Source organism: Mustela putorius, unplaced genomic scaffold (assembly GCF_011764305.1).
Source record: "Mustela putorius furo isolate JIRA1106 unplaced genomic scaffold, ASM1176430v1.1 tig00000835_pilon_pilon_pilon, whole genome shotgun sequence".
NCBI classification, from domain to species: domain Eukaryota; kingdom Metazoa; phylum Chordata; class Mammalia; order Carnivora; family Mustelidae; genus Mustela; species Mustela putorius.
In genome coordinates, this window is record NW_025421492.1 from 4950163 (window position 1) to 4969681 (window position 19519).

A 19519-nucleotide genomic window follows, 5' to 3' on the forward strand; every position below is an offset into this window, starting at 1 on the left:
CAGGTGTGCGAACTCTTCGCGGCCTCCTCTGCCAACGTGTCCGCCACCCCCGGTCCAGCGGAGGGTCTTCTTCCGCCATCACCTCCCGGGACCGCAGGGTTTAAATCCTGCTCCCTCGGAAAGGGGGCTGGGGCGGCCCGGCGACCCAGGTCCGGCCGCGGCAGGGGGCACCGCCCCGGACCACCCCGAGAGGCCCGAGGATCCCCTCCTGGGACCGCAGGACCTCGCGGTCCCCGGACCGGAACCCCGCCCGGCGGAACCGGGCGAGAAGGAGGAAACGGGCCGGGAGGCGGGGAGGGGGGTTCCGGCCTGGGGTTCCGGCCTGGGAAACCTGCCCCCCGCCGGACTCCGGAGCCACGGGACAGGGCGGGGCGGGGAGTCGCCGGCTCTCCGACAAGCCCGGTGATTGGTGAAAGGGGCGGGGCGGGGCGACGTGGGGCGGGGCGAGGCCCATCTGCAGACGAGGCCTGGGATTGGCGGGCAGGGCGGGACGCCCCGCCAGCCCTCCGAGCGAGGCCGGGGATTGGTGGGCGGGGCGGCGGGAGGCGGGCCCGCGCCAGAGGCGTGACCGGGCACGTGGTGCGGAACCGGCGCGGCGGCCGCTGCGGTGAGGGGCTTCCGCGGGCAGAGTCGGGCGGCTCCGGGCGCGCTCGGTGGGGCCGGGGCGGGCGCGTCTCGCGGGACGGCCGGAGTCGCGCCTCGGCTGGTGGGAGCGGGGCCGCGGCCTGGCCGGCCGCCCGTTCCGCGTGGCCAGCAGGGACGGGAAGGGCGGGCGTCCCGGTCGGGAGAAGGCCTTCCCGGGGTCCGGGGCGCTGCGGGCTGCCGGCGCGGGGAGGGCGCGCAGACGGTCCGCTGCTGGCCCCCGACGAGCCCCGCGGGCTACCGGAGCCCCTCGGCGCCCGGCGGAGGCCCGGGGTCAGGGGTCGCTGGGGCCCGCCGGCGTTTGAGGCCGGGAGGTGGCAGCGTTGGGGCCGGGGGCGGCTCGCTCCGTCGTGTCCTCTGCGGCTTCCTCGTCTGGACGGTGGAGCTGGCCCTGCCCCGGCCGGGCCCTGCCAGCCGCCCCCTGGGTGGGGACGGCCCTCCTCGCGCCGACGCGGCGTCGCCAGCTGCCCCGCCCGTGTGCGGGGACGAGTGGCGGAGGAGGGTCTGTACGCGTGTTTGGGATCAAGCCCCCGAGTGGCGCGTGGGAGGTTCCTGCCCCGGTTTCACTGGCTTCTGTGGGCCCAAAGCCAGGATTCGTGCGTCTCTTTACTCCACGGCGCGCCCCGAGTTCCCGAGGGACAAGGCTGGGGGCGCTCAGAGCAAATCAGCCGTAGGCATCGCTAGAGGGGCCCGGGTGCTGCCGGTCTCATTTGGCCTTGCCTCTCCCTGGCCTCATTTACGGGATGTCACCCCCGCCCCCAGGACATCTCCGAGCTCCTGGCATTTATTTTGGAAGCATAATGTGTGCTCTTGTTCACTCCCACGCATCGCTTTTACCTTCATCGGTGGGATTCACGGGGGAGGGGTGGGGGGGACAGTGAAAGTGGCCCCAGGTCGTGGGCTGGGGACTGGATGGGGAGCAGTGGCAGGTTGGGACAGGAATAACCCAGACTTGAGTGGGAGGGCGACACTGGCCCTGGCTTGACCTCCTTTGACTAGGTTACTAATTCCGGGAAGGAGTTACTTTTTAGCCAGCCCTGAGGACTTGGCATGGAGAGCTGAGCAGGCCTGTCTCTGTTTAGTCTTTGGGAAAAGTGCAGCTTGGGTAGTTATATATTGGGGTGAACCAATGGAAGGCCATTGGTTAATTTTTCTTTTCTTTTTTTTTAAAGATTGTGTGTCTCAGAGAGAGAGCACAAGCAGGGGAAGTGGCAGGCAGAGGGAGAAGCAGGCTCCCCACTGAGCAAGGAGCCCCGTGTGGGACTCGATCCCAGCATCCTGGGATCCTGACCTGAGTGGAAGGCAGACGCCTCATGGACTAAGGCACCCAGGCGTCCTGCCGTTGGTTAATTTGGGTGCACTAATGAGAGTGTGCTCAGTGAGCTTGGGATTTGGGCTATATCATGACCAGGGACCTGAAGGAAAAGTGCCCAGCGTGGCGAATTGTCATAGATAGCTTCTTTGTTTGCATTATTGGTGACATGAAAATTTGACTTACTAGTGCTCATGAAATGCCTCTCCAGCATCGTGGACTGTCTTGTCTTTCAGATAAAAGCCTCAGCTGAAGCAGGCTAGGCTGACTAGGAGCTTTGTAAATATTTTATGCTCAGTGGTTGTGGTTTGGAGAGGAGGAAGAAGGCTCTGAGAACTGGGTGGTTTGCCCTGCCCTTACCGAAGTCCTGCTGCGCACGGATTAGAGGGTAACTTCCTTAATCCACTCAACAGCTGCCAGGCCTGATGTCATTATACAGTCACTCCTCTGCTGAGCAATCACTTTGGAAGCCCATACCCAGAAAAAAGTACTCTGTGTCTACAGTATGTCCAGGCCTTAGAACTACCTAGATATTGTAGGATCTTGGGACTATAGCTGCATCTCTGACATCCTTGGTATCACTGTGGTCTGGCCGAGCTCTTCCCATGGCTGCTTCGGGCCAGCCTTGCCACTTGATAGAATTTGAAATGTCAGTCAGAGGGTGGAGACAGTTTTGGAAGTCCCCAAACCAGGATCCTTTTTGTTTCCTATACATTCCCATTTTAAAGATGACTAGTGAGATGATTTCCTTTCCCCTGTATTTGCAAGGTGGAGCAGAGTGTGTTGGGTCCCACACAGGATAGCAAATGCACCCTGGGGGGAGGCTGTGCTTTCCACAGAGGTTCCTTTATCTTAATCAGGCCGTTGTGGGGTGTTACATGTTGTCTTTGACCATTGGGCTCAGATTATCAACTTTTAAAACAATTTATCTACCTCTCCTTGGGTTTTGTTTGCTGTGTTGTGGATTTGTGACAGTAGCAGAATGTGACACTTTTGCTGGCATCCTTGGAGTGATTATTTCCTCTGTGGTAATAGTAAATGGGAAGTTTTCTGTGTGCTTTCCAAAAAATTTGAGTGCTGGTAAGTCAGTGTTACCAGGAACTACCTGCTTCTAATTTACATTACATACGGTCTTCAGCTCAGACCCTTTCTTTGGTTATGTGCCATTTTGACAGAATTTTGTGCATATTTTCCTTCTGAGAAAAGAGAAGGAGATCATTGTGAAACCCTAACTGCTTCTCCACGCCTCTCTGCTCGCTTCCTGGAGTCCTCGTGATGGCCTTGAGGGCGGGGCAGCTCTTTATCAGTTTAAATAGGAGGACTCCGGACTACTGCTCAGTCAGGCCATTCACTGGCAGTACTGACGGGTGGTTTTTCCTTCCAGGAGCCTTCAAGGTGTGTGATCTGGTTGAAAGATGTCTGCCCTCACTACCCTGTTTAAATATGTCGATCAAAATCAGGATCGCTACATTAAGGTAAGGGAATGTTTATTGTAGTAAACGTTAAAATTAGGTTTAATCCAGCAGGACTCAGAGGAACTTTCAAGAAACTAGTAGGAGCTGTGCCATTTAAATTAAGTATTAAAAAATACTGTCTAGACAGAGTGAGACAAATACTGCATGATCTCCCTTATATGTGGAATCTTGGAAAGTTGAAGGTTCAGAAGCAGGAAGCAGAATAGTGGCTACTGGGGCCTGGCGGACAGGGGGAGAGGTCAGTCAAAGGGTGGGGGCTTCAGTTATGAGTGAGTTCCAGGGATTGACTGGGATAGCCTGGTGACTGTAGTTAATAGTCCTGTGTTACCCACTTAGAGTTCGCGGAGAGAGTGGCGCTTCCAGCTCTCCCCACGAAAGAAAGTGTGTGTATTAGCTAGAGTCTTCTCCTCGGCCTCGCCGTAATAATATGCCAGTTATCCTTTTAGCTCTTGACAAAAAATATATTTTTCCAGAAATAGTAGAGCTAATGAGAGATCTTTATTTAATCTGCATGTACAATTTCATGTGACACATAGAGACTAAAGAAATCTAACTTCCTTTTTGCATTTCATCTGTTTGAAATGATTTGGTAATGTTGTGAATTCACTCTGTTTCTTGACATTAGAGAACTGTGCTTTAAAGTTATTCTCGGAAGACATTTCAGATGGAATCTTGACTCTCAGTCTAACAATTATACTGCAAAGAACTTGGCCATAGTGAGCACGAATAACAAACTAACTTAGACTGTGAAAATTTGGGGTATTTTCTCTATGTTGTAGTCGTAATTTTGTTAGATTCAGACTTATTTATGGAACTTTGTACATTTCACATTCATCTCATGCTTAATGGTTAAAAACACACAATCTGACGTTTTTCTGTTATGCTGTAGTTCTTGATACAGCCACGTTTTTTAAAATGTTAAACAAAAAACAAATGTGATCGCTCTTTTCTTTGACATCTAGCCATCATGTTAAAAATGGAGTGGTTGCAGGCAGCAAATTTGTGAATACTCTTCCTTCCTTAAAGGAACACCTTTCCAGAATCCCTTTTTGCTTATTTTCCACAAACAGAAACTCGCAGAATGGGTAGCCATCCAGAGTGTATCTGCGTGGCCTGAGAAGAGAGGCGAAATCAGGAAGATGCTGGAAGTTGCTGCTGCAGAGATCAAACAGTTGGGTGGCTCAGTGGAATTGGTAGATATTGGAAAGCAGAAGGTATGGCACTAGTGCTCTGGGAATTGCAGAATCACAGTTAGCAGACCTACCTAAGGACCCAGCACATTCTTTTTTTTTTTCTTTTATTTTTTTCCTTTTTATTTATTTGAGAGAGGGGGGGGCACATGTGAGCTGGGGAAGGGGCAGAGGGAGAGGGAGTGACAATCTCAAGCAGACTCCATTTTGAATGCAGAGTCCAACATGGGGCTCGATCTCACAACCCTGAGATCATGCCCGGAGCTGAAATTAAGAGTTGGACGCTCAGTCAGCTGGGCCACCCAGGCAGGTAGGACTCAGCATGTTCTTAAACCATCTTTTGCTTCAGATAATCTGCTTGTCTTTAAAACAAATAAAACAGTCTTGATTGGGATACCAAACTGTATAATTTTCTCAGCTGGATGGGGGCAAAGCTTTTGTAATATTCAGCGTTTTTCTTCAAGTGTTGAGGTTACTCAGAAGTAAGTTAATGTCAGGGCACCTGGGTGGCTCAGTGGGTTAAGCGTTTGACTTTGACTCAGCTCAGTTCTTGATCTCCGGGTTGTGAGTTCAAGCCCCTAGTTGAGTTCCATGCTGGGTGTGGAACCTACTTTAAAAAAAAAAAGAAGAAGAAGTAATGTCATGGTCACTCTTTGAAAATTACTGAGATTGCCCCCTAGAAAGCCGTGTGCATTCAAACTAGGAAGTTGTACACTGTCTGTGTAGGTGTAAAAGGGATCAAGACCCCCAGTCACTGTGCTGTGCTCCGTGTCCCCGCTGGTAGAAACAACACTTTTATATGAGTTCATTCCTGAAAAAGAGCTACTGGGCCTGGGGGCCCAGCTGCATTTTACTGTAGAATTCTGACCGGTGACATTGGTTCATTTTCTTCCTGACATGAATGAACCATCTCACTAATGGTATATTATTTCACTTTTTTAGTTTCAGATGATTTTAAGTCCTACACCAATGGCATGTGTCATGTCATGTATTTTCCAAGTTTGTAATATTCTTTTACATTACAGGGGGTGACAGGGTTTGGCTTATCTCGATTCTCTTGACTGGTGACCGAAGTGTCCGCTGGTATTATAGTCTTAGGGTTTTATGTGTGGACATTCAGTGGCATGTGGTCTTTTCATAAAGAGAAGAACCCAGAGGCCCAGGTGGGCTGTGTCTCCACTGGGCACCCACAATCAGTTGATGGTGAAGGAGATTCAAACATGGGTGTCCTGATTCCCACTCAGTATTGTATGTATGAGATTTCATTTGGCCAGAAATGTAATAATTGACCTAAGATACACTGTATCTTCCTGACACTTTTCCCCACTTGATATTTTCTTGAGAAGCATAATTGATTTGCTCCCCTTCCCTTTTTTCCTTATACAGTAAGAAAACAACAAAACAAAAATCTAGCTGGCAAACAATTTACAAGAGTTGTTTCATTACAGTAGATTTATTCTATTTAACACTGGCACTGCAGTGCGTTTCTTCAGAAAGAGCCTTCCACAAAAGATAAATGACCACAGCCCTCCCGAATTACGTAAGACCTGTTCTTATCAAGGAATTGACCGATTTCATCACCGTTAGAAAAGTTCCGCAGAGATCCTTGTAGTGTAAGGTGGCAGCTTCTTCTGCTGTCCCTTCATGTCACAGCAGTGATCCGTTCTTTAGGAAGCCGTGGTGACGTGGGGCAGGTGTGGAGGCGGAGTTGGGTGTTATCACGGGTAGGTGCGGAAGCTGGGGCGTCCTCGGGCTTCCGGGGGAACAGTGACATTTGGAGCTCGGGTCTCAGTGATGGACCTCAGAGCCTGGGTCCCTGGTGGGCAAGGATCGAAGGTGGGCATGGACGGTGGGGAAGGCTGCTGGCAGGCTCTTTGGTATCGGGCCCACTGCCTCGGCTGCTGCGGGAACGTCAAGTCGGGCCTGTCTGCTGCCCAGCTGCTGCCCAGGCAGGAGGGTGGAAAGGGCGCGTGGCCAGGACATGTGGGGGACCTGGTCACTGGTCCTGCCTGACCCCCAGACAGAAGTGCTGAGGAAATGGGACAGTCGTGGCTTGTGAGCAACGGTGAGGTGAGGGAAGAAGTGAACCAAGTGTACAGGATGGACTCAGGCCCGTGGGGCGCCAGGGCCGTGAGTGTAGGGCTGGGAGCTGGAGCAGGGAGGTGGCCGCGGGGATGGGCAGAAGCGGGGAGACGTGGGGAAGCCTTGCCGAAGACATTTGTCCAGACAGGTCCTCCAGGAGAGCGGTTCCGTTCCGTGGTAGCCCGTAAGCACGTGACTCTCTTTCTAGCCAGACTTCCTTCTTCCCTGTTGCAAGTAGTTAGAGATGCCCGGGCAGAGATTTGCAATTTGCAGTGTGAATTTCAGCACAAATTTATCTGTGGGCCCAATTGGCATCTCAGAAAAACGGTAAAGTGTTTCAGTATTTTAGCTATATTGAGTAGAAATTTATTTAGAGAAAACCAGTCATTTAAAAATCATGATTCTGTGCTGTGGCTTACCAAGAGTTATTGAGGTGAGTGCTTCCAAGCGCAGTTCACTGGAAAGACAGATCCTGCAAGAATCCTGGCGGCCTGCACGCTACCTAGAGCACCTGTCCACTTAGTGCTCTGACTGATACCCTGATACCCCACCCCCCGCCCCCCCGCACTCCTGATCTTAGAGGCTTATGGGAGACTAGTTGAGTGTGAGGAGGGAGCTCCGGCTCTCTCTGCTGGTTTTACTGTGGCTTGCTACAAATTCTGTTCTCTTCTGTCCTAGTCTGCATCCTTTTCTGTGCACATTTGTGATCCACATGCAGAATTTCAAATGTGTAGCTCCTGCTTTAAGAAGATGGTAGTAGGGGCACCTGGGTGGCTCAGTGGGTTAAGCCACTGCCTTCAGCTCAGGTCATGATCTCAAGGTCCTGGGATCGAGTCCCGCATCAGGCTCTCTGCTCAGTGGGGAGCCTGCTTCCCTCTCTCTCTCTCTCTCTGCCTGCCTCTCCATCTGCTTGTAATCTCTGTCTGTCAAATAAATAAAATCTTAAAAAAAAAAGAAGATGGTAGTAGTTTTCATCCATTATTTAAAAAATATTGAGCAAAGTTGTACCCCAAACTTAAGTCTTCATAATATGCTTTCTTAATGTAAAAGTTAAAAAAAAAAATCAGCTTTTAAAAATTTACCAAACTGCCTACAGTTGGTGAACATTATACAGTCTAAGTGCTCTGGATTATGGGGAAGGAATGTCTTGTCCATTACTGCTGCAGCAGAACACTGTGTTCTTGAACTCTACGATATAGGCTGATTGATAAGAACACATGAAATGGTCCAGATACTTGAATAATATCTACTATAAGCACCACGTTTTTAAACAAAGGCTGTGCTCGATTGCTTCCTTCTTGACTCTTAGCTCCCTGACGGCTCTGAGATTCCGCTCCCTCCCATTTTACTCGGCAAGCTGGGCTCCGACCCGCAGAAGAAAACCGTGTGTATTTACGGACACCTGGACGTGCAGCCGGCAGCCCTGGAGGACGGCTGGGACAGCGAGCCCTTCACCTTGGTGGAACGCGACGGTAAGTGATACTTTGCTCTGGAGAAGCCTTCCTGCTCTTCTACCTGAGGGGGTGCACTGGCTGGGGACATAATGATCACTCGGGAATGGTCCTCGAGCCCTGCCTGGGCCACACACCCACGGGCACTTGAGACTGTCGGTCTAGGACCCACTCCAGGCTGCTCCCTTCTTCCTGACCCTCTGGTACGGAGCCTCTTCCTGCCTTCATTCCTGAATCTCCACGTCTCTGTACCTGACTGTCTTTGGCCAGATGAGGAAGCCCCTTCACTTGTGTGTCGCCCCCTTGGGCTAAGTCTGGACTGTCTGTAATCCAAGTCCTTATAGCTGGACGCGCTGGGTTTCTGTCTAGACCTTTCCCTGGCTCGGGGTCAGCTGTGTCCGTTACCGTGCACGGTCGCGGAAACTGGGCACTTGCAGCAACGTCACTGAGGGAATTCAGTTCCGCGCCACGGTCGGATCACAGCGTGGTCGCTGACTTCCCAGTAGACCCCGCTGAGCGTTAGCCCCGCACACGCGCGGCTGTTCCCCTGCTCTCCGGCCTGCCCTTCCTCCTGGTTCCCGTCCCCCGCCTCCACACGGTCCCCCCACCTTCCTTGCCCCTCCACAAACCTAGAGGTCACCGTCACCCCCACTGTGCTCCTGTGGGCCCGCAGTCCCCGCGGGGCTCCTCCCCAGCTACCACACGCCCCTTGCGGAGAGCCGCCTGTTGCTTGTTGAAGTTGCGAGCCCTCCTCCCCTCTTTTCCCTGCTGCATGAGGACCTCAGTGCCATGTGTCTCACCCTGACACCTCTCAGGAGACTCAGCGGGGTTCCTCTGTCCCTCCCACATGTCTCTCCTCAGCACTGCTCTGGCAGCTGTGCCAGGTGACCCCGGCTTCTGCACCGGCACTGCTCACCCACTGTCCTGGGAGGCCTCCCGCTCCCTCCTTCCCAAACCTGACAGACAGGCACCCGCGGTAGGGTCTCAGGCGTGGATGAAGCGGGGTAACAGCGCGTCTCACAGATCCGTTTCCTGGTGGTCAGCTGGCGGCCGCGTCCTTCTCCTTGTCGGGGGGGTGGGAGGGAGGAGCACAGCGCCTTGGACACCTCTGTCCCGCACAGTTTCGCAATGTCGGAGTAAGTGATTCAGTCAGTGCTTACCACAGGAGCAAGGATGCTTTTTAGGAGAATTCTGTAGCTTTCGTGAGAAGTGGCTTTAGTTTATAGAAAGAAACTCCCAAAGTGGCGATGGCTGGGAGCGTCCTGCTGCTTCAGGGTGCTCTTGCTGCAACTGTCAAATGCTAAAAACACGTTGGAAATGAGCAAGTCCAAGGCCTGGCTGTTACAGACCTGTTACAGGAACTGAGCCCTGCGCACGCCTGGCCCGAGTGCTGTCCTTCCTCCGGCCTGGTCCCCCTCTGGTGAGCTTATGCATCATAGGACAGGGTGGGGAGCAGGGTCTGGACTCAACGGCCCAGTGACCTTTGTGGTGGCCAGTGCCCACCAGCCTTTGTTAGGGGTCCCAGGAGTGGGTGTGCAGAGGGGGATCCTGAGACTAACGACATGGAGGAGAAGCAGTAGCGGACGTGTCCTTTGGTTTTCAAAGGGATAACGTGGAGAAGTAAATAATGAATCTAGTCTTCTCCTTACCAAATTAAGGTGTCACAACTGGGGATATGTGAGATTTCTAGTTCTCTCTTGATGGTGCATCATGGATCCTACATATGACTAGGTTGCCTACCTTTATCTGCTACCAGCTGGCGGAGGAGGTCGATTGGAAGGAACGAGCCGGCTGCCCCTTGGAGCAGTCCCAGCAGTCTCCGGCCTGCGTCGGCAGGGACAGGGGCGCTAGCTGATGGTGGTGTCTGCTGGCAGGAGGGGAGGGCAGCTGGGAGCAGCCACGGGCTTGCTCTTAGTGACTATGGGGAGTTCTCTGGCAGAGTCTCACCGGACTGGAGGAGCGGGACTCGGGACTCGGACAGAATGAAAATGGGGCTTCTGCTTGGAAGAGGGGGTCTCGGGCCAGCTGCCTGTGGGGGCGCTGACATGCTGTCAGCTGTGCACCAGCAACGCACTTTCTTGTCTGTTTCCTTGGATTGTAACTGGGCCTGCTGATTGCTGTTCCAGGCAGATTGTATGGGAGAGGCGCAACCGATGATAAGGGGCCAGTGGCCGGCTGGCTGAATGCCCTGGAAGCCTTCCAGAAGACAAATCAGGTACTCGAATCACAGCTAACTGCCTTGCTCCAGCAGAGCGGTACAAAGCAGGGCTGTGTGTTCCCAGAACAGCCCATAAAGATCAAAGATCCCCAGGATATGAGAAGGCAAGGTCCCCCAAAACTGTATCAGCACAGTGGGATCAGAGGTAAGATTGTAGGTTTGTTCTCCAGCTTTAGGAATTGTAATTGTTTTATAGTTGCCCGGAGGTCATAGTACTGATGACTCAGTGGGACCCCAGCCAGCACCTGAAATTCGAGTTTTCAGCCGCAGGCTCTCTGCCACTGAGATGCCTCACCCGGAGGCTAAGCCGTGGGCCGTGTGGGAGTGGGCAGCCCCTAGCTTTCTCAGGGTGGTTTTTATCCTCCTGAAAAATTCTTTTTTTTTTTTTTTTTTTTTAAAGATTTATTTATTTATTTGTTAGAGAGAGCGCACGCACGGGCAAACAGAGTGGTAGGCAGAGGCAGAGGGAGAAGCAGGCTCCCTGCCGAGCAAGGAGCCGGATGTGGGACTTGATCCCACGACACTGGGATCATGACCTGAGCCGAAGGCAGCTCCTTAACCAACTGAGCCACCCAGGCATCCCTTCTGAAAGATTCTTATTTTTTAAGATACATTTCTTTAATTGAAATCCCTGTCCCCATCTAAAGTTTGTAAAATAGAAAAGTAGGGAGGAACAGGGCGCCCAGACTTCTAGCTGTCAGAGACTTTGTATTTTGTTATTTACTCATCTTTTCAACTGTCTTTAACCTGCTCCTCACCATTGTGTAGCCCGTTCTTGCATCATGCTTTATCTTCTACTGCGATAAAATAAGAGTAACAAGACAAGCATTCTTGTCAAAGGGCGAGTGGTGGGTCTGGAGAGGGCCTGGGACTCTCTGGTCCACTGTGTCATTTTGCACAGGAGGGAGCACAGGCTCAGAACCTCCAGCTGACTGGTCTCAGAGACCGTGAAGGCTCCCCCTTCTCCAGGGCCCCCTGGGATCTGGGGGTGACCAAGAGGAGGGTGCTATGTGCAGGGCGGAGCCTCCAGAGCCCTTCACTTATGCCCCTCTACATGCCAGGTCCCAGGAAAGATTGTGCTCGGGAGGCAGAAGCAGGGGGCGACCTAGGTGGAGCAAAGGGCCTTCTGGGGGCAGTTCTGAACAAGGACCCCAGGGATTTGTGTCCACGTGGGGGCTCTGCCATTTTGTAGCCTATGTGACCTTTGGCAAGTCACCTCGCTTAGGTGCCCCTCCGTGCGCTCCTCTGTGGAAGGGCCACTTCTTGCAGGCGCTGGGGAGCCTGGGAGACAGAGCAGGAGCGAAGCTGGGCGGTGCCTCGCACTTTCCATGGGCTCTGCGGGAGAAGGGCCTTCGGCACGTGGAAGGTGGTGGGTCGCGGTGTGGAGCGCCCGGGCATGGGAGCAGGTGCCCTCTTGCTCTCGCATGCGGGGGTGGTGGCCAATCCCTGCCACACTGTGTCGTGGCCTGTGGTATGGAGAGAGTCACTCGGGCTTCCCTGGAGACTCCTGATGGGTGCTGGGGCGCGCAGCGGTCCCTGCACGTAGGAAGTGTGGTCACACCGTGGCGTCCTTGGCAGGAGTCCGCAGTGCGGGTGTGGCTGCGGCCGGCTGCACGCATGAGCCTGGACCGCCCAGCACGTGAGGACTGAGGGTCACCACAGGGCGCACACAGCTCACCCGATGGCTCTGGAGGAAGTTGAGTGAGATTTGTGATTGCAGAGCGTCTGGTGACTTCCTGTGTGTGGTGCCTAAGAAAGAGAACCGCGTGAGAACTGAAGGCCTCCCCACGCTTGTTTCCCTCCCGCAGGAAATCCCAGTCAACGTCCGGTTCTGTCTGGAAGGCATGGAGGAGTCGGGCTCCGAAGGCTTGGACGACCTGATTTTTTCCCGGAAAGACACGTTCTTCAAAGACGTGGACTACGTCTGCATCTCTGACAACTACTGGCTGGGGAAGAAGAAGCCCTGCATCACCTACGGGCTCAGGGGCATTTGCTACTTTTTCATCGAGGTATCGTGTCGAGTTCTTCGTGTTCTGTGGTGTCTCTTCCCCGCCCGCAGTCTCCCTTGTCCTTCCGTAGTAGGAGGGGGCCCCGCGTGCGATGGAGAATCCCAGAGCCTTCTCCATGGGCCGGGTCTTCATATGACCCCCACTCCAGATTGTGTAGCCAGAGTCCATTCTGTGCCACCTCGAGCTGCCGGGTGTTTGGAGAATTGTCTTGGAGCCGTTGAGGAAAGACGAGCTGCTGTAGCCATTTAAGAGCTGACTTGAGCAAACACTGCAGGAAGACGTACTGTTAAAGACTAGGATGTTCATCTTTCAGCCCTTAGTTCTGCCTAGACCAGAGATCTCGAGGGGACCGGGTGGCTGTGCTTGACGCAGAAGCCGGGCTCAGGGGCAACGCGGGAGGGCTGGGCTCAGGTGAGCCCGCGTCCCTTCCACAGACGAGGCCGGGTCTAGCACACTGAGCGAACTGGTTCCTGTAAAGGAGGATTTGGAGGCTGAAAATGCCAGCGTCATCGTCACTGCTGCCCTGAGCCCTTCGTCTCTCAAGACTACCAACAGTCTGACACAAGAGCCCAGGGGCTGTGGTCAGTCACTCCCACTCGGCCATTTCACAGGTGTGGAGACTCGGGCCTGGCGAGGCCGCAAACCCGACGCCGGTCACAGGCTAGTGAGGGGGAGCAGAGGGCGGGTGCTGGCCACAGGTCCTCGGGCTCAAGGTCCTTACCGGCCGCCTTTCATGGTGCGCGTCCTCTTTCAGCGGAAGAGCGCAAGGTCTCTGAAGCCGTGTGTGTGCACCTGTGGTCAGCAGCCCTGCTGTCCCCGGTCCGCGTTCCCAAAAGAGTGTTTCTTTTGTTGCTGCCGAAGTTTTGTAATTTAGTAAATGCCTTGCTTTGTTCCTGGAGGGAACAGATTTTGATTTTGAGGATTTGAGGATCTCGTGAATGTTCTTCGTTCACCGTGGCCAGGCTGAGTTCCCGCCGAGCGGCTGACGGAGGGCTCTCTGTGTCCGTCCAGGTGGAGTGCAGTGACAAAGACCTGCATTCAGGCGTGTACGGGGGCTCGGTGCACGAGGCCATGACGGATCTCATCACGCTGATGGGTAAGCACGGGTTCCGCTCACTGCCCGGTGACTTGCGGGGGAAGCCGGAGTGGCCTTGTTTCAGGCTGTCCGCAGCATTCGGCGCTGTCCCCGTTCTCCGTGGACTGCGTTTGTCTCTTTCCCTGTTGCTGCTTCCTCCCGTTCACTGCTCCCTTTGAAAGGTGAAGATGCTTCGTTTCTGCCTCTGTCTCCCTGGACCCCTCCGTGTGTCACTAAACCTTGCCTTACCTCAGGGACCCAACCCGGGCAGTCCCTGGCTCCGTCGTCCCTGTCTGCGCGGTCCGTAGGATCACAGGACACAGTTGTGTTTTCTGTCCCTTGGAGGGCACCTGCCCCGGTCTGTTTGGCATCCCAGCACCCCAGCGAGGGCCCCCTCTGCTCCACCCCGTGGGAGGGAGGCCCAGCCCCATCCTCCTGGCATCCTGCTGGTCAAGGCTGACGAAACTTTGCCTCATCCCAGGATTAGCCTAAGCTCTGTCCCCTTCCCTCTTGGATAACGGCCACCATACGTGCGGCCTGTAGTTTCTAGCATGGGAGCCTATTCTACTCTGTTCATCTCAGACTCCCTCGTTTGGGAGCCGCTAGTTTCTTATGCAACCTGGATTGAAAAAGAACTCTTGGTCAGTGTAGTGGCTTTTACAGGAAGCCTGCCAGAGGCAGTCTGCTTGGTCTGTCTCCTGTTCCGTGACAGGGGACAGGTCACCCCCACTTCTGCATCTCTGTTACAGTGGGGAGATGCTACTGCTCCCCTCGCTGGGTTGTTTAGACATTTAACTGATTGTTCCTAGGCAGGGCTTGAGTGCTCTGCCAGGAACTGGAACTGCTGGGGTGGGGGCCCCCGTCCCCCGTGGGACTGCTGCTGCGTTTCTGCCGCCCGCCCGGTGAGCACCCCTCCTCTGTGCCCTCCCAGGCTGTCTGGTGGACAAGAAAGGAAAGATCCTCATCCCCGGCATCAACGAGGCAGTGGCCCCCGTGACGGAGGAGGAGCTGGAGCTCTACGACCAGATCGACTTTGACCTGGAGGAGTATGCCAGGGACGTGGGGACGGAGACTCTGCTGCACAGCTGCAAGGTGGGTGCGCCCCTGCCCACCGCTTCCCACCAGGCCCTGTGCTGGGGACTCCCATGGGCAGGAGCCAGGGCTGCTGGCAGAGATCAGGCATCTGCGTGTGTCCCCAAGTCCTCAGGTGGTCCTGACACTGGAAAGCAGCACATTACCAGGCTTGGAATTGGAAGGAGGAGGTTTTTAAAAATGCCACGTGTTGACTTTTGACAACTCGGGAGCTAGAGAACGTACACAGAGAACCCACAGTAGCAGGCAGCTTCTGCCTGATTTGCGTTTGCAAGATGATGTTTTACCGCCGGGCACAGAGATGATTAAAGGTGTCCTCAACAGCCAAGGACCACGTGGAAAGCATTGGCTCAAAGTAGTTACTTAACTATGAAGAAAAAGTTGCGTTGGGATTTTTTTCTTAATTAGTCTCGTCCTTGGCTTGTGTGGCACGAGTGTGCGTTTACATCTGATGCAGCTATCAGTAGAATTGCAGCTACAGACCCTGGGATACAAGAGGGATATGGCCAGGCCCAGCCCGTGAGTTTCCTCTCGCCAGGAGACAGATGGGCAGAGAAGTGTGACAGAGTGTGGAGGCCACTCCAGGGCCAGGGGAGGCTGGTAGGGGTCAGCAGGGGTGAGTGCCAGGCAGGGCGCAGGGAACCCAGCTGGTCGTGGGGCGGACGAGCCCTGGGCGGCCTGGGACTCACACTGAAAAGGCCCGGTGTGCAGGCCCGTGGTGTCCCGAGGAGCGCGTGTGCTGTTCTGGGAGACGGCGGACGTGATGGGTTTGAGCCGAGGGAGGAGGTGATGAGCCCTCCCTGGCGGGCAAGTGGCGGCAGAAGCGATGCGGGTCAGAGCGGGGACAGTGAGGCAGGAGAGCAGCTGGGCCGCTGTGGGAAGAGTCTGGAGCCGGGGGGGTGGCACAGGGGGGTCTGGGGGCATCTGGAAGCAGGCCACACAGGGGAGGGTTGGGGGGCCTGACTGGAGCGGGAGTTTGCAGGTGGCGCGGGGCGCTGCTGGCAGGGCGACCGCTGGCAGGGGGGGCCTGAGGCCGGGAGACAGTAGTCCAGGGCAAGGGTGTTTCTGGGAAAGCTGGTTGCAAACAGACTCCTGGTGTTGTTCCTGCCTTGTCGCCTAGCAGTTAGCGCCTGTATGTGAGATGTTGGCCTTTCGGGCCACGTGTTTCCCGTCCCGTCTCACTGACCCTGTCTGGTTCACAGGTGGGGAGTCCACACATGAGGTGGCTGAGTCCCTGAGGAGCCCGGAGCCGCGTCACCTTTCTCCTTGCCCGCCTGTTGTTCGGGTGGCCACGTGGCTCTTCGGACTTGTCTTGCGCCACTGCTGGGCACAGTGGGCGTGAGAGGCCCTGGTCTCAGGCACATGTGTAGGAAATGAGGGCCTGCTCTGGGCCAGTCCCTTGGCAGAGGGTGACGATGCTTTTGGTCTCTGGGCCCAGGGCTCCGTGGACGGTCCTGGCTCTGCTCCCGTAGGAACTACCCCTGCATTCCGTTTCCTCGGGGGGTGGGAAGCTCACAGATGGCCTGCGCCATGCTGCCCTCTCTCTCCTGGTTCCTGGTGCCTCTGGCCCCGCAGGAGCTCTGATCTAGGCGGGCTCATGACTTGCCTTCAATTCTGCGGGGCTGGTGGGAACCCTGTGGTTCTCCTGGCCACCAGCAGGGAAGCTGGGAGACACCATGCTTGAGGCTGCGGGAGTGTGACAGAGCCCTCACACTGTGCTGTGTCAAAGCAGGTTCCAGAGCACATTTGGGGCAGGCTCGTGTCTTAGCCCTCCTGGGTCGGTACTTGATGCCCATGATGGTGTGGACCCCAGGCCGCGGGCCGCCCGGTGGAACTTAGATGCCATTGCTGTCTCTTTCATAAGCAGTGTTGTCCCCTGACTCCTTTTCTTGTTTTCGGCAGAAAGACATCCTGATGCACCGATGGCGCTACCCGTCCCTCTCCCTTCACGGGATCGAAGGTGCCTTTTCTGGGTCAGGGGCCAAGACCGTGATTCCTAGGAAAGTGGTTGGCAAGTTCTCCATCAGGCTCGTGCCCAACATGACTCCAGAAGTCGTCAGCGAGCAGGCATGTGAGGGAGCCGGGACGTGGGCTGGGGCGGCTTCGCCACGGCGGACTCGGAGCACGAAGACTTTCAGGAGGGCACTGAACCCCAGACCCACACCTCCCTACCTCTTCACTCCTCACAACCCCATAATTGGCTGAATAAGCAGTTCAGAAACTGATCAGAGATAAAGGCCATATATAAAGCATCACGTGTGACCTTTGTCACTGCTGAAACGTGCTAAAACCTGACCCTTGACCTCATTGTAAGGCTTCCGGGCAGATACCAGCTTCGGGCCAAGTATGTTACAGGGAGAACCCACAGGAGCTGCATCTGGGCCAGTGTGAGGAGTGGACGGGCTGGATTCCAGAAGGGGAAAATCCCAGAGGGGGCAGTCAACCCTGCCCTCCTCTGAGATTTCCTGGAGATATGGCATCAGAGACTTCCTTACTGCAAGGAAACTGAGGCCCGAGCTTCTGTCATCAGATGTGCCCCAGTCAGTGCCGGGCTCCACTCCCGGTCTCGGTCTGCATATGATGAGTAATGTAAAGCACATCAAGGGATGTTTTTTAAAGACTTGATTTAAGTATCATCCTGTGGGAACATCTGTAAAGGGTAGGTTGCTTGAATGAAAGTGTACCTTTTAGCTTCAAATTGTTGGATTTTGTTTTTTGATAAAATCCCTGATTTTGTTACCACTGTCGTGCTCAGTATTGCGCAGCAGGAAGTGAGAAACGACATCCATCGTAGACTCTGTAGACAGGTGTAGACTTACTGTAGACTCGTTGCGGGCCCCCCTCAACCCCCCTCTAGACCCTCCTCAGAGGGACCTCAGCACTGGCGCTGAGGCCAGACTACAGTGCGGTGTGTCTCGTTTGTGACGCAGGTCACGAGCTACCTGACAAAGAAGTTTGCCGACCTGCATAGCCCCAACAAGTTCAAGGTGTACATGGGCCACGGTGGGAAGCCCTGGGTGTCTGACTTCAACCACCCTCATTACATGGCTGGGAGAAGAGCCTTGAAAACAGGTGAGACTTCTCCCTGGGGATGCAGGCAAGGGCCCTGAGGAGAGCCCCCAGGGTGGGGCCGTGCCCGCCGCCCACCTGGAGAGCGGAGGTGCCGTGCCCGAGCCACACCTGGGGTTCGGACTCCTGTCGCTGGGTAGTAAGTGCTGCGGGTCCCCAGCCTCGCCGCCTGAAAGCTCACCGTGTCTTTCACTCTTCTCCCCCAGTGTTTGGTGTCGAGCCCGACCTCACCAGGGAAGGTGGCAGCATTCCTGTGACTTTGACCTTCCAGGCGGCTACGGGGAAGAACGTCATGCTGCTGCCTGTGGGCTCCGCGGACGACGGAGCCCACTCCCAGAATGAGAAGCTCAACAGGTGAGGCTCTGGGTCCTGTGTCCTGCCCCTGTCCTGCCCCTGTCCTGCCCCTGCGTTCGTTTCCTCATGGCTGCCCGTGAGAAACCCAGGAGAGCCTGGGTGAGCCTCCTCCTCCCCACGGCCTCCCTCTCCTCCTCCCCCTCCCTCCCCGCCGCCTCCTGCCCCACCTGTCTGGCCGCTTTGAGAGGAGCGCAGGAGGGGGCAGGGAGGCCCCCCAAGGGCAGTGCTCGGCCTGCTGCCGTCTTGTCTTCAGGCTAGCGAGCACCTCCAGTGGGGGGCGGCGACAGGCCCTGGGCAGGGGGGTTCTTCACAGCAGGATTCAGCCAGTGCCCGTGTCTGTCTCGGGACATCATCCGGGACTCCTACAGAAACTCCGTGCTTCGCCTGTTTGGAAAGTCGGTGTCTTTGCTGGTCCCGAGCCCCCTCTCTGTGTTTCTGGCTGATGCGTACATGAGGCGGGCTCTTCGACCAACAGGGATGGAAGGTGTCCCTGCGTTAGCGCTGTAAGGCGGAGGGTCCAGGCAGGCAGGGAGGACCCGTGGGTGATACGAAGAGCCAGGAAGGACAGAGAACGGGAGCTGTCAGGGGTCACGGGGGTAGGCTAGTCACCGGCTAAGACAGACGTCAAGGGAAGGGACAGAGACCTGGGTATCCAGGCACAGGGGAGGCCTCTTACCCAAACAAAGGGAGAGGCTGTGAGCAAAGTGAAGCTTTTCTTCTTAAGTACTGGGTACTGGGTGGGACCTGTGTCTTCTGTTAGACCACGACCAGGATGGGTCCCTAGTGGGGCAGGGGCAGGTAGACTGAACTCACACTTGAGAACCAGGTGGCCAAATTCTCAAGGCCAGCGAACTAAAGGCCAGCAAGCCAGGACAGTGGGAGCCCTGGAAAGGACACCGGGCGCACGCCTGGACCGCTGGACAGCAGCCGACACGACGGCCTGTTCTTCTCCATCAGGCTGAACTACATAGAAGGAACCAAAATGCTGGCTGCCTACCTGTACGAGGTGTCCCAGCTGTAGGAGCGAGGAGCGCTGCCCCGTCCCCACCCGTCCCCGCCACTCAGGACCGTGCAGCTCGGCACTCTCCTCGCCCTCTCGTCCGGCATATGTGGAGTGACCATGCCACATTCCTGGAGGTGGGCAGCGTGAGGTCTACAGCGAACAGCCAGGATCCAGCACACAACTGCGGGCTGTGGCGGCCGGCTAGCTGGGCTGCACGGAGCCCTCGGTGCGGGCCGGCCGTCCCTGCCTCCCGACTCGGATGCGTGCGCTGGGGAGATTTAGTCGGGGGCACCCGGCGCCTCCCGGGGCCGCCCCTTCTTATCCTTTGGCTTTGTGTGGGTTCTGTCCTGCTCGCACAACCTAAAGCCAGTACCGGTGTCTCCTGTCTTCTCTTTGTTATGATTCGTCAAAACCTAAACTTAATTGGAAGGATTATTTGTTCTCAGTATGTGCTGCCAAATAAAAAAGTAGAAGTGAAGCCTCTGGGAGAGTTCCTGCCCATCGGACTCACTGTGGGGTACCCTGTCCTTTGTGGGGGGCATTGGAG

General features: G+C 55.5%; 1 protein-coding gene across 5 annotated transcripts; it reads left to right on the plus strand.

Moving 5' to 3' along the window:
* Positions 1-519: 519 nt before the first annotated feature.
* Positions 520-19450, plus strand: CNDP2 (carnosine dipeptidase 2). Of its 5 annotated transcripts, XM_004745648.3 has the most exons (13): positions 741-1144; positions 2191-2342; positions 3339-3429; positions 4500-4643; positions 8011-8173; positions 10279-10367; positions 12179-12379; positions 13391-13475; positions 14386-14546; positions 16449-16613; positions 17477-17618; positions 17822-17969; positions 18927-19450. In XM_004745648.3, exons 3-13 carry the CDS (start codon positions 3370-3372, stop codon positions 18988-18990), a joined length of 1422 nt encoding a protein of 473 aa, XP_004745705.1. In that variant the 5' UTR covers positions 741-1144; positions 2191-2342; positions 3339-3369; the 3' UTR covers positions 18991-19450. The 5 variants fall into 5 exon arrangements, with proteins under 5 accessions (XP_044941161.1, XP_004745706.1, XP_004745705.1 ...); XM_004745649.3 differs by lacking the exons at positions 741-1144; positions 2191-2342 and adding an exon at positions 521-607; XM_045085226.1 differs by lacking the exons at positions 741-1144; positions 2191-2342; positions 4500-4643 and adding an exon at positions 520-607.
* The last annotated feature ends 69 nt before the right edge of the window (positions 19451-19519 follow it).